This window comes from Aquarana catesbeiana, linkage group LG05 (genome assembly GCF_042186555.1).
Source record: "Aquarana catesbeiana isolate 2022-GZ linkage group LG05, ASM4218655v1, whole genome shotgun sequence".
Taxonomy (NCBI): Eukaryota; Metazoa; Chordata; class Amphibia; order Anura; family Ranidae; genus Aquarana; species Aquarana catesbeiana.
Genome location: NC_133328.1, coordinates 220,420,910 through 220,434,678, shown reverse-complemented (window position 1 = coordinate 220,434,678; position 13,769 = coordinate 220,420,910). Strand labels below are relative to the sequence as shown.

Here is a 13,769-nt window from a genome sequence, read left to right as displayed (position 1 = left end):
AGTCACCCTGCACAAGAATAGAGAGCACCAGTGACTGGTCTTTACTACAGGAAGCTCCTGCACAGAAGAAAAGTTTCACACTGGATTACTATCAAGATCTGGAAAGAATACACAAAACACATCAAGATTCAAGTAAGAATACACATGCCTCTTTTATTTAGGCAACATTTGGTTATCCTGCAGTTCAGTTTTAAGTGAATAAATTAGATACCAATTTGTTAAGGGCTGTTTTGTTACTTTCATTGTTAAATTTTCTTTTTTTTTTTTTTATTGAAAGGTAGAATTTGTTATTAGGGTGGCTATTTTATATTTCACGTTAAAATGTATATTAAAACAATGCTTTAAACTGCATTATCAGAAATGTCCTATTGAAGAAAAGCTTATCCACTGTTCTAACGCATTCATGTAACTGTCAGTAAACTTGCATCATCTTTGTGTGATATCATTGTCTAAAACCATTGCAGACATCAATGTGTGACTCTTTTTTTTCTTTTCATTATTTTCTTTGTTACAAGATTAATTATGTTTTACTTGATTACGTAAGGTCAGAATCCCAACAAGATTATGTATGAGACGCTACAAACACTTTTTGAAGCTCTTTGCTTGGTCCCAGACAGACTGTTTCCATGGCAACTCATGTTCCAATCATTTAAAAGGAGCGCAGAACAGAAGGCACGGTCAGCTGGACCAGCAACAAAGCCTGCACAAAGCTCCCACACAGTCCTGCACTACTTGTAAGTACCATGTCTTTGATCAAACTTCAATCTTCTGTCTACCTACTGTTTTCTATTTCACGATCACTAATAAGCCAATGCTACCATTATTGCAATATATTATATTTCCTTTTAAAAACAGTTTAAAAAAAATTATATATACCATTTTTTTTAAAACTGTGTATAGATATATATATATATATATATATATATATATATATATATATATATATATGTATATATATATATATAAAATTATATTTATATTATTAATATTGTGTAATTTTAACATCTGGTAAATATTTGTTTAAAAAAATAGACTGGTACTTTGAACAAAGTGGCAATTTTTTTCTTACATTTAACCATCTAGCATCTTACATCTAGCACAGCCTTGTATCTATGATAGTGTTGTAGCTATAACAGCACGCAGGAAAGATATAACAACATACAGATTCCTTTAGGCAACATGGATATATATATATATATAATATATATATATATATATATATATATCATATATAAAAAAAAAATATATATAAATATCCTATATATATATATATATATATATATATATATATATATATATATATATATATATATATATATATATATATATAAAATTTTATTTATTTATTTTTTTCATTGGTTGATCTAGCTGTCTTCTTTCAACATAGCCATGTATTGTAACTATGTACTAAGGATGACAGGAGCACAGAGCTAAAGTCTGAAGCAAAATAAATAGCCAACAAAGAGAATGAGAAGATGTCAATTGACAAAGATTTGTATTTTATAATTTACTCTAATTTTATATCTAGAGAATGGGACAAACTGTTTTGTTTTAAAGTGGGTTTTTTTTTTTCGTGACTAAATACGGTAGTTAAAACTCTAAACTTTGAAATAGTTAAACATTGTATAAAATATGAATGGCTCTGTTACACCCTGATAAAGTGATATCATTTAACTTTGCAAAACTAAAAAGGACCATACACTGTTATATATATTTTTTTTTGTTTGTTTGTTTTTTGTTTTTGTTTTTTGCTTCATTGGGAGCGTTTTGAAAAGAAAAGAAAGCTGAAATCTCCTAACTGCTGCTAAAAGATGGCTCAAAAAAGCTACTATGAACATTTTTCATCCAGCGTTTTTCTGGCCTTTTTTTAGTTTATAGTGTGCATGGAGCCTTAGTGTTGACATAGAAAACCATCTTTTCAAAAGGGAGGAGGATGTCACTATTTTACCAGGTTGGGTAGCACTGACATGTAGATGTAAACAGTGGATCCAAATGTTAGATATCTTGCATAGAGATTTTCCAAAATAATGTGAATCTGTCTGATTACTTATGGATTTTCCATTTTTATTATGAAGCAACTCGTCCACTGCACACTAGTTTGAAAGTGTGACAGCTGTGATATTGGACAGCTCTCTCACTTCCCATTGCAATCAATATCACAATTGCCCGTCTCCCATTATTCCTGCAATTAATAATTTAAATGAACTTCTCTGAATCATAGTGCATCACTCAACTTTGGAGGTAGTGTGACCTTGCTCGTGGGGAACATTGGTCCTTTTACCTAGAAACAAAAGTTGTATTAGAATAGAAGGTATTTTGTTTTTTTTTCAGTAATTTGCTAGAATATATGCGTTTTTTTTTAATTTTTTTAATTTTTAACAACCATATCATAGCTTTGAAACAAATTTAGGTTCTTTATTAAAATATACAAAGCAAACTGTATCAGTAACCCAAAATAATCTCTGCAAGATCCTTGCTCTATATGGTCTCATAATACATAGCCAAACTATGTACAATAAAATATTCTTCATTTACAGATTTATTTCAAGCATGTTGACGCCTTTATACTATTATCTATTTTATATCTTAATATCCAGCCAACAACTTCAAATAAATTATTCATAGATATTGAATCAACAAGCCCATATCTACAGTATCATATACTGTAGACATGTCATGATGTTGTAGAATCATTTTTTAATTCTGATAATTTCAGTCACTGTACTAAATACTGTACATGTATCAGTTTAATATACTACATTTTTAAGTGATTGTAAGTCCTTATTTATTTTAAGTAACAAACATGTCATACTTACCTGCTCTGCATAATGGTTTTGCACACAGCAGCCCCGATCCTCCTCCTCTCGGGTCCCCTGCGGTGCTCCTGGCTCCCCCCCACGCGTAGTGCTCACCATAGCAAGCCGCTTACTATGGTGGGAACTTGTGTCGGCTTGCTCCCCAGTGGGCTCTGTGTCCATAGACACAGAGCGTCTCGGCCCTGTCCCCCGCTCCCACCTTACTGGCTGTGATTAGCACAGCTCCCGATGGTGTCTCTGACCCTTTTAGGAGGGAGAGAGCTGAGGGAGCTGCTGCTCTTGTGTACATCGCCATATCGAGAACAGGCCCAGGTAAGTATAAGGGAGCACTGGGGAGAAGCTGCACTCAAAAGGCATTTTACCCTAATTCAGAGAATGCCTTTAGAATCACTTTGATGAGCAATATAGAATGCATGAAGGTAAAAAACCTTGAGCCTTTAGAACCACTCTAACCACTTGCCGACATAGCCAAAGCCGAATGAAGGCTACAGCGCGTCCGGCCAGTCTTGGGAGGGTGTCATATGACATTCTCCGGACACAGCTGATCACAGATCTGGATAAAGAGCCAATAAGCGGCTCTTTACCACGTGATCAGCAGTGTGCAATCACAGCTGATCACGATGTAAACACATCGATTATCAATGCAGTCCCAACAGTGCCCACCAGTGCCCATTAGTGCCTCCTCATCAATGTCACCTATCAGTGCCGCCAACCAGTGCCCATCGGTGCCGCCTATCAGTGCAGTGTCATCAGTGCTGCCTCATCAGTGCCCACCAGTGCTGCCTCATCAGTGCCCATCAGTGCAGCCTATCAGTGCCCATCAGTGCAGCCTCATCAGCTGACATCAGTGAAGGAGAAAAAGTACCTGTTTACAAAATGTTATAATAAACTATAAAAAAAAGTTTTTCTGGGTTTTGTTTTAAAAAAATTTTGGTGTTTTCTCATTTATTTAGCAAAAAATAAAAAAACCCAGTGTTAATTGAATACCACCAAACAAAAGTTCTATTTGTGTGAAAAAAATGATAAAAATTTCATATGGGTACAGTGTTGCATGACCAGGCAATTGTCATTCAAAGTTCGACAGCGCTGAAAGCTGAAAATTGGCCTGGGCAGGAAGGAGGTGAAAGTGCCCAGTAGGCAAGTAGTTAAAGACATAAGAATTAACAGGCTAATTCTACAACTTGTATTACAAATACATGTGTGTGATTATTTAACCCTTATTGGGGCTTTTATTCTTACAGTGACAGAAAAAAAATCAGTTATGTCAACAGAATTTGTGCCGCCACTAGATATCTCAGAAGACATATTGGATAAACGAGAACAGCACTGTAAACTTTTAGGTAAATACCATTATTGGGGTTTGTGTCTTATAATTCATTGCATATGATGAGTCATCCAGAGTCACTCTCGAGCACAATAGATAATGATTGACCCTGCTGAAATTTAGAAAGCTGATATCACATGTCTTCTGGTAACAGACATCCTGCCAGATGGGAAGGGAAAGTGTACTGTTTCTCCTCCTGGGGTCACAAATTGAATGACTGGGATTGTTAACTCTTGATGTGATAGTTCAAACAGATTATTACATGCTCCATGGGGTTATATACTAAATTGTGAATGGAGGTTAAACTGTATTGCACCGTGTGAGCCATATATAGCAACAGTAACGTGAAAATAGAGGCAATAACTTTTTTTGGCTAAGGGATTATACTATGTCATGCAAGCTTTCCAGAATGCTGAATTTGTTTCTATCCAGTTTAAAACATTTTGTAGAAATGGTAAAGTCCTGTTTTTAGAGAAAGAAGCCCATTAAAGCAATTGCAGAGAAATATTGAACTCCGACACATAGATCAGTGAATCCGAATATTTCTGTTAAAATACAAGTCAATATGTTTTTTAAACAGTACATTCTTCAAAAATACATTACTCATTGCTCAATAAGGCATAAGAAGGACAGAACGTGTCTAGTGTTTGTCCAATGAACAACATTTGGTTTTGATTAGTGTGTCTCTCACATGACATTTGTTTCATCAAGCAATCTTTACAAGAGACCTTTTGCAGACAATAGAACAATTGGATAATATTAGATATATGTGTATGTATCGCAAACTACTGGATAAAAAGAGCAAATATCTGCAATTGTTCCTATTATGGTAGGGAAAACATCAGATCCAAATATTGCTGGTCTTGCTTTCCAGACAAGAGTGTATATCTTCAATTGTTAGAGATGCTTTCCAAACAATAGTTTGATCTTGTCATCTGTCTAAACCAAAGGGCGGGATGGAGGCTTAATTCATTCCTATAAAATTTTCTAATTTTTCACTTTTATATGTAGCACTACCCCCGCAGGCGCCACTAGTAACTGTTTCCCCTACTCCTGCACAGCCAGGCAACACACATTCTCCATTTGCATCCAAACACAAGATGTCAGTCCCTTGGCTGTGTTTTTATGTTTAAGTAGGATGGGGTGAAGGGATATATGGGATGCCCAACTTGACTCAAAGAACAAAAACCTGGGACAACTTCCACCCTATGTACAAGGTCTTGAACTGTCCTACTTTCCGGACATTGGCAGTCTCTGAAGATAAAATGCAAAAGCTCCTTAAGGACTAGGATCTCTCAGTCCCTTAGAAAGTAACACACTGTGTTGTAAGCTGCATACAGCAGTATCTCCAACTTCACCATAGACAATGATCCCGGCTCCACTGTCTGCAGAACTACCAGCCCACCTGGCTGCTTTCTTTCCTTTCCTCGCACAGTCCTTATAGATTAGTAGCAAACATCCATTACAGACTAGGAGCTCTCAGCCCCTCTTGAAAATAGCACAAAAAGATGAGGCAAATGGCATGCAGGAGTGTATCCACTCCTTGTGTAGAACTGCTCCCAGCTACACTGCTTGCGGGCACTACCAGCCCTCTTGGCTGCTCCGAAGATCTCCCAGGGCAAGGATAATTGACAGTTACTTACCGATAACTGTTTTCTAGGATATCTTCCAGGACAGCATAACCTGAGAGATGACTGATCCACCTGACAGGAAACACAATCAACATACAAGGTTAAAAGGCCCCTCCCTTCCCCCTGCACCTCAGTTCTCCCAAAGTAATAGGTTATCCGGGTGACAGAGAGAAACTCTTTCCGTAGTACTTATATTAAAACATGGGTGGGAAGTAGGGCCTGCCGTCCTGGAAGATATCCTAGAAAAACAGTTATTGGTAATAACTGTCAATTTTCTCTAGTCATCTTCCAGGACGGCATAACCTGAGAGGATGGACAAGGAGTTCAAGGCCTACCTCAGGGCGGGACCAACGCTTGTAGCACCTTTCTTCCAAATGTCAGATCCTGGGGCGACAGCAGTTCCACTCTATAGTGTTTCAAAAAGGTATCCTGCTTCGCCCAAGTGGCTGTGCGACAGACCTGTTCTATCAAGGCCCCAGCTCTCTCTGCCCAAGAGGCCGCCAAGGATCTTGTTGAGTGGGCCTTAAGGTTTCCTGGTACTGGGGAACCGGTCTGTTCATAGGCCAATGTTATTGTCTGCCTAATCCACCTAGCCACAGCAGATTTAGATGCCTGCCCTCCCTTGTTAGGGCCGCTAAATAAAACTAAAAGATGATTCGACTTTCTGTAGTCCTTTACTCTATTTAGATATGTCAATAAACATTTCCTGACATCTAATAAATTAAATTTTCTCTCCTTCTCATTTTTTGGATTATCACAGAAGGAGGGTAAAATGATCTCCTGAGATCTATTAAACTTAGATGCGACCTTGGGAAGATATAGTGGGTCCTGTCTAAGAACCACTCTATCCTCCAGAATCAACAGAAAAGGCTTCTTAACTGACAGGGCCTGTAGGTCGCTCACCCTTCTGGCCGTGGTTATGGCCAACAGAAAACAGCTAACTTAAGAGTCAAAAACTTAACTGAAATCTCTTGCGCTGGTTCGAAGGGCGCTTTCGTCAGTGCCTCCAAAACCAGGGATAAATTCCATGGAGGGAATACATTCACCCTGACAGGGGTTAACCTCTCCCTTGTCAGAAGAAATCTCTTAATCAGAGGTTCTAGTGCGAGCCTCTGATCCAAAAATACAGATAACGCTGCTATATGTACCCTCAAGGTGTTCTGGGAAATCCCCTGATTCACCCCTACTTATAAAAATTCCAGTACCACTGGTACTGAAGGATAAGACACCTCCTTATCACGGCACCACTGTGAGAAGCAATTCCAAACCTTGGAGTAGATCCTCCTGGTGACCAGCTTCCTGCTGCCCAAGAGGGTCTCAATTACCCTATCAGAGCAACCCTTCCCCTAATGGGGCGTACACAAGGTCGGACTTTTCGGCTACAAAAGTCCGACAGCCCGTCCGACAAACTTTCGACAGACTTTTGGCGGACTTGCGGCAGACTTTCTAACGAACGGACTTGCCTACATACGATCACACAAAAGTCCGACGGATTCGTACGTGATGACGTACAACAGACTAAAATAAGGAAGTTGATAGCCAGTAGCCAATAGCTGCCCTAGTGTGGGTTTTTGTCCGTCGGACTAGCATACAGACGAGCGGATTTCTGGGTCCGGCGGAGTTACGACGTAAGGATTTGAAGCATTTTCCAAATCTAAAGTACGTCAGATTTGCGACTGGAAAAGTCCCATGAAGATTCTCTTCGGCCCAGTTTAAGATGTTCAGGACTAGACTCAGTAGCTTGCTGGATCTGGTGCCCCCCTGACGATTCAGGTAAGAGACCATTGTCACATTGTCTGACAGGACTTGGATCTCTAAGCCCTGAATCCTGTCTCCAAAGGCTACTAACGCCTGGCCCACCGCCAGGAGTTCCCTGTGGTTGTAGGATGCCCCTGCCTGATAAGGAGTCCAGGCCCCCTGTGCCTGGATGTCCCCCAGGTGAGCGCCCCAACCCCAGGCGCTTGCATCGGTAGTGATTCTTGTGGGATTCCACTGGTCCCAGGGTAGACCCAACCTGTGCTTGTCCTGACCCAGCCACCAATCTAGGGAGATCCTTACTCTTGTTGGGATAGACACCCTTCCATCCAATGACTCTCTCCTTTTGTCCCAGGAGGACAAAAGGAAGAACTGCAGCTCCCTGGAGTGGAGCTGAGCCCAGGGAACCGCTGGAATACACGTGGTCATTAGAGCTAGAACCCTCATGATATGCCTGCGAGAGCACTCCCTGGCTTCTTTTAAAGAGGATACTGCTGTAACCACCTTTAATCGTTTTTCCTCTGGAAGAAACCATTTCTGAGCCTCTGTATCCATCCCAGGAATACTTTTATTTGGGACGGTGCCACAGAAGATTTCTCTCTGTTTACTATCCAGCCCAAGGACTCCAGAGTGAAAATCACTCTGCCTACGTCTACTTCCACCTGCTCTAGGGATTGCCCGTATACCAAAAGGTCGTCTAGGTAGGGTATAAAGGACACCACCTGTAGGTGTAGGTAAGCTACAACCTCCGACAGGACCTTTGTGAAGATCTTTGGGCTTGCAGCTAATCCAAAGGGAAGAGCTCGGAATTGCCAATGTTGAATCTCTTTGCTCGTAAGGACTGCGAATCTCAGCAGGGACTGGTGTTCCCTGGTGATCGGGATATGAAGGTAAGCATCCCTCAGATCTATCGTGGTTAAGAACGCACCCTTTAATAGATGCCTGCGCACCGTGTATATACTCTCCATCCGGAAGCTCTTTTGTCGCAAAAACCTGTTCAACTTCCTGAGATTTAATATCAGGCAAAATTTCCCTGACGGTTTTTGAACGACAAACACATGGGATTAAAACCCTTGGTAAAGCTCTTCCGGTGGAACAGGGATGATCACCTCCTGGAACGCCAATCCCTGCAAGCTGTCCAACAGCCCTGCAGCTTTTGAAGTTTCCTTGGGGAGACGAGTCAGAAAAAAGTGTTGAGGGGGAGAGAAGTTCCAGACGATATCCCTCTGTTACAATCTGCAAGATATAGGGGCTTTCGGAGATCCTCTTCCACTGAGGGACAAAGTGGGACAATCTCCCCCCTACCCTGATGCTGACATCACTTAGACTGCTTGGTGGAGTCTTTAGGTCCAGAAAAGGGCAGACTACATTTTTGATGCCTATTTCCCTTTCCCCATCTTCTATTCGCATCCTTTTTTCCTTTGAATTGACCCTGGTTAGAGGGGGGACGAAAAACTTACTACCCCTTTCTCCTTTAGCTTTAACCGGGAACTGTTTTCCCTTTTCTGCTGACCTTGACAGCACCTGATCCAGGCCAGATCCAAAGAGTTTTGAACCTTCAAAGGGTAAACCACATAGCCTTGATCTAGACATATGGTCCCCTTCCCATGATTTGACCCAGACTGCCCTTCTTGCGGAGTTAAGGAGGGCCGCAGATTTGGCTGTGTTCCTGACAGACTCCACTGCCGCATCTGCCAAATATGCCACAGCCTTACCTATTATTTCTAACAAGTCTGTGATTTCTTTAGAATCACTCCCTCTAGAAACATGGTTGGAAAGTCTGCCTAACCACGCGTCCACATTTCTTGCCACGCATGCTGACGCCAAAGCAGGAGCCATGGCAGCCACATTGGAATCCCATGCTCTGCGCAAAAGCGCCTCCGCCCTTCTGTCCATTTGGTCTTTTAGGTTCCCTGAATCTTCAAAAGACAAGTCAGATTTTTAAGAAACCTGCGACAGGGCTGCGTCTAACTTAGGGGTTTTAAAGAATTTCTGCTCTTCTTCCTCCCCAAAAGGAAACCTTCTCTTCCAAGTTTTGAGTCTAAGAACCTTTCTTTCCGGGTCTTTCCACTCTCTCAAAATCACCTCCTTTAGGGCCTGATGAACTGGGAACACCCTGGACTGAGGCTTTCCCAAACCCCTGTACATCTTGTCCCGGGCCGACGCCTGAACCGGAGGTTCTGGGATATCCTCAGAGACATAGATCGCCCTAAGTAACTGCCCCATGTCTTCCAAGCGAAAGAGGTGGCTACTAGCTCTAGGACTGTCACTATCCTGGCTGTCAGCGTCTGTGTCTTCCCCTTCCTCTAATGAGTCCTCCTCTGACTCCTCTGGGTCCTCAAACTCCTCAACTCCCGAAGTGACAGAGGAAGGGGGTCTTTGCGAGGTTTTCTGACCCCTGTCTGAAAAACCTTCCTAAGAGGTTTCCTTCCTAAGTGCCTTCTCTAGAGGACAGGATTTCTCTATCATCCGCCTTAGGTGCTATAGCTGTCTTGATAGACTAGAGGGTTGAAAGCATCTCCGACTGTACCGCAAGGAAGTCCCTCATAACCTGTGAGGTTTCCTTACTAGACAGTCTCTGTATGCACCTATAGCAAAAAGGTTTCATATGGTCCTGTGGGAGCTTATCAATATAGTTCCCACATCTTTTTGACCTGGGAGGAGGGGGATTTTTGCCCTTCACCTTGTGAGCCCCTTGAGCAGAGCCACCAGGATCTAGGGAGACAAAAAAGACAAAGTCCAAACTTTAACCAGTTTCCAAAGACTTTCTGTGTGTGTGTCTCTCTCCCCCCCCCCCCCCATGGTGTAGTAAGACCCCTCTTACTTTACCACATTCAAAACGGAAGAGGACTCACCACCTGTGGCCTCTTCCTGGGCTAAGGGTGCAGCTGTTACCTCCCCTCCATCCATATCTGCTGATTTGCGAGGTTTCCTGACCCCAAGAGAGGAGTATCGTGAGGCCTCCTGCTTTTCCCTGGAGCGCTAAGTGTCTATCTCCTATACACCGGTGATCGGCGCCATTTTGTTGGAGAGCCGCAGTCTGAGGGGGGATTTTGGCCTCTAGTGTCTGAATCCGCCATTTTGGCATAGACCGGAAGTCGGAAGTCACCGCGCCCGGAACCGGAAACACCGCCATCTTACTCCACCCGTCCGGAATGCTTCCTCCATACACAGGAGCTTCAGCCTTCCCTATGAAAGTCCAGGACGTCCACCAGCCCTACAAGGCACCTAGGTACCGACCTGGCTGGTGTCCTCTACCCCCTCTGCGGACTAGCCACCAGCCTGAGCCCCAGTTCCTCCATCACCTCCGTACCTGACTGGGTGGAAGGTAAAACCATGAGGTATGTGCTCACAGGAGTTCCGGGATACCCCTCTGTATCTCTCCCCTGGCCATTGGGGGACCCCCTGAGAAGGACAGGGCCCTGGCTGGACCCGCCACCCTCCCCGGTTTTGGCGTCCAGCCCTCAGGGGGGGACCATTCGCTACCACCTTCAGGTCTGAGAAAAAACAACAAACGTTTCACTGCCGGGAAACACAATCAAGAATTGAGGTGCAGGGGGAAGGGAGGGGGCTTTTAACCTTGTATGTTGATTGTGTTTCCTGTCAGGTGGACCAGTCATCTCTCAGGTTATGCCATCCTGGAAGATGACTAGAGAAAAAAGGGTTAATGGATAAAAGGGTTAAGCACAACGTTGTCCTTTAGAAAGCTTGCTACATGTGGCAGTCTCTCCCCTTAAAAATCCCTGGGTGTGCTGATGTACTCACTCTGTCCTCCTTGCTCCCACTGCTCTCAGGCAAGATTCCAAGTCAAACTACTTTGCTGAATGGATCCTCCTTAGCCAGCCCGAGCCCAACCTGGAGTTGGGGTCTCCCCTATACCTAGGAGACCCCTTCTAGTCCACCGACAGCCTCCTCATTACTCCATCTTCCACACGAATCCCTGCTAGTATGATTCATTCATATTTAAGGGCTGACTCAACCTCCCTGCCAGGACATTCCACCTGGGCATTGGTCAAGTTCCCTCAGGTATGCAGATCAGCCCTCCTGGCCTCCGCCCACTAACTTCTAGAAGTCTCTCCAAACTTCCAGACCCAGGGGGAGGTACCAGAGACCTCCCTATATGAGTCATCCAGCCTGACCTGCAATAAACCCTGACCCAGGTTACAGACTCACACTTACCATGAGTCATGAATTTGCCTGCACTGAAATAATAGCACACTAGAGGGTGCTACATATACTATTACAAGCATTAGCATTAAAGTGGAGTGCCGGCCACAAACATTTTTTTTTTAAGTCAGCAGCTACAGACACTGTAGCTGCTGACTTTTAATAAAGACACTTACCTGTCCAGGGAGCTCCAGAAGCCTATCCGTCCATTGGATTGGGTGCAGGCGCCGCAATTGTAACTAAGGGAAACCGCAGTGGAGCCTTGCAGCTTCACAACCAGTTTCCTATTGCACATGCACAAGTTGTGCAGCACTTTGTGAATGGCCAGCTTGTCTTCTGGGACGCACACAGGTCCCAGAAAACAGCAGGAGAGAAGGAGAAGGGCTCGCTGCAGAAGAGGACATGGCGTCCCAGGCCGTGGCCGACCTAGGACGGAAGTACATTTAGTACTTAAATTAAAAATATCCACAAATTAGGGGTGGAGGGGTGGTCTTTAGTTAAAGACCACCTTTCAAAAGTGGGTGGAACTCTGCTTTAATAGGCATAAAAGTTATGGTCATAATAAAGAAAAAAATGTATGCAAGAAATAGAAAATCAGTACTTTGTTTCATAGATGAATCAACATGAATGTGTTCTACCAGGGCATTATAAGAAGCTTTGGCATTGTACGTCATGTATGTAAAAATTAAAAGTCAGCAGCTACAAAAACTGTACCTGCTGACTTATAGTAAACAGACACTCACCTGTCCCAGGATCCAAACCCAAGCCTATTTCTCCACCGGTTTTCGGTCCCCAGTGCCAGAATCTTAACTGTGGGCACCCAACTGTGAAAGCTTACAGTTTCACAGCCAGGTGCCTGCTGCACATTGTAAATGGACCCACAGTCTTCTGGGACCTGGGACGTGTCTCAGAAGACTGTGGAGAGGCAGGAGGAGAGGACAACTTCCGCTCAGATTGCCTAGGCTGTCAAAACCAGATACCCACCCCTCCGGAAAAAAAAAAGCCACTGCTGAAAGAGGACTCAGGTAGGAGACCTTAAAGTGGAACTTCCGCTTTTGGGTGAAGCTCCGCTTTAAGTACTGTTAAGAGGTGTTGTGCTATTGATTATACATACAATGCATCCAGAAAGTATTCACAGCGCTTCACTTTTTTCACATTTTGTTATGTTACAGCATTGTTCCAAAATATATTAAATTCATTATTTTCCTCAAAATTCTACAAACAATACCCCATAATGACAACGTGAAAGAAGTTTGTTTGAAGTCTTTGCAAATTTATATAAAAAAAAAAAAATCACATGTACATAATATTCACAGCCTTTGTTCAATACTTTGTTGAAGCACCTTTGGCACCAATTACAGCCTCAAGTAGTTTTGAGTATAATGCTACAAGCTTGTCACACCTATTTTTGGGCAGTTTCTCCCATTCTTCTTTGCAGGACCTCTCAGGTTTCATCAGGTTAGAAGGGGAGCATCGGTTCACAGCCATAGAGATGTTCAATTGGGTTCAAGCTTGGGCTCTGGCTGGGCCACTCAAGGACATTAATAGAGTTGTCCCTTAGCCACTCCTTTGTTATCTTGGCTGTGTGCTTGGGGTCGTTGTCCTGTTGGAAGATGAACCTTCGCCAAAGTCTGAGGTCCATAGCTCTCTAGAGCAGGTTTTCATCAAGGATGTCTCTGTACATTGCTGCATTCATCTTTCCCATGATCCTGACTAGTTTTCCAGTTCCTGCTGCTGAAAAAACATCCCCACAGCATGATGCTGCCACCACTAGAGATGGTATTGGCCAGGTGATGAGCGGTGCCTGGTTTCCTCCAGACATGACGCTTTCAGTTCAGGCCAAAGAGTTCAAACTTTGTTTAATCAGACCAGAGAATTTTGTTTCTAACACTCTCAGAGTGCTTCAGGTGCCTTTTGGCAAACTCCAGAAGGGCTGTCATGTGCCTTTTACTTAGGAGTGGCTTCTGTCTGGCCACTCTACCATACAGGCCTGATTGGTGGAGTGCTGAAGAGATGGTTGTTCTTCTGGAAGGTTCTCCTCTTTCCACAGAAAAATGCTGGAGCTCTGTCAGAGTG

General features: G+C 43.1%; 1 protein-coding gene across 1 annotated transcript in view; it reads left to right on the top strand.

The window, feature by feature from the left end:
* Positions 1–471: 471 nt before the first annotated feature.
* PPP1R17 (protein phosphatase 1 regulatory subunit 17) overlaps positions 472–13,769 on the top strand; it is a 33,415-nt gene continuing 20,117 nt past the window's right edge. Inside the window, exons 1-2 of the mRNA XM_073632685.1 lie at positions 472–734; positions 4,058–4,156. Of these exons, the coding sequence (XP_073488786.1) occupies positions 569–734; positions 4,058–4,156 (265 nt within the window). The 5' untranslated portion in view covers positions 472–568. The remainder of the gene's footprint in view (positions 735–4,057; positions 4,157–13,769) is intronic.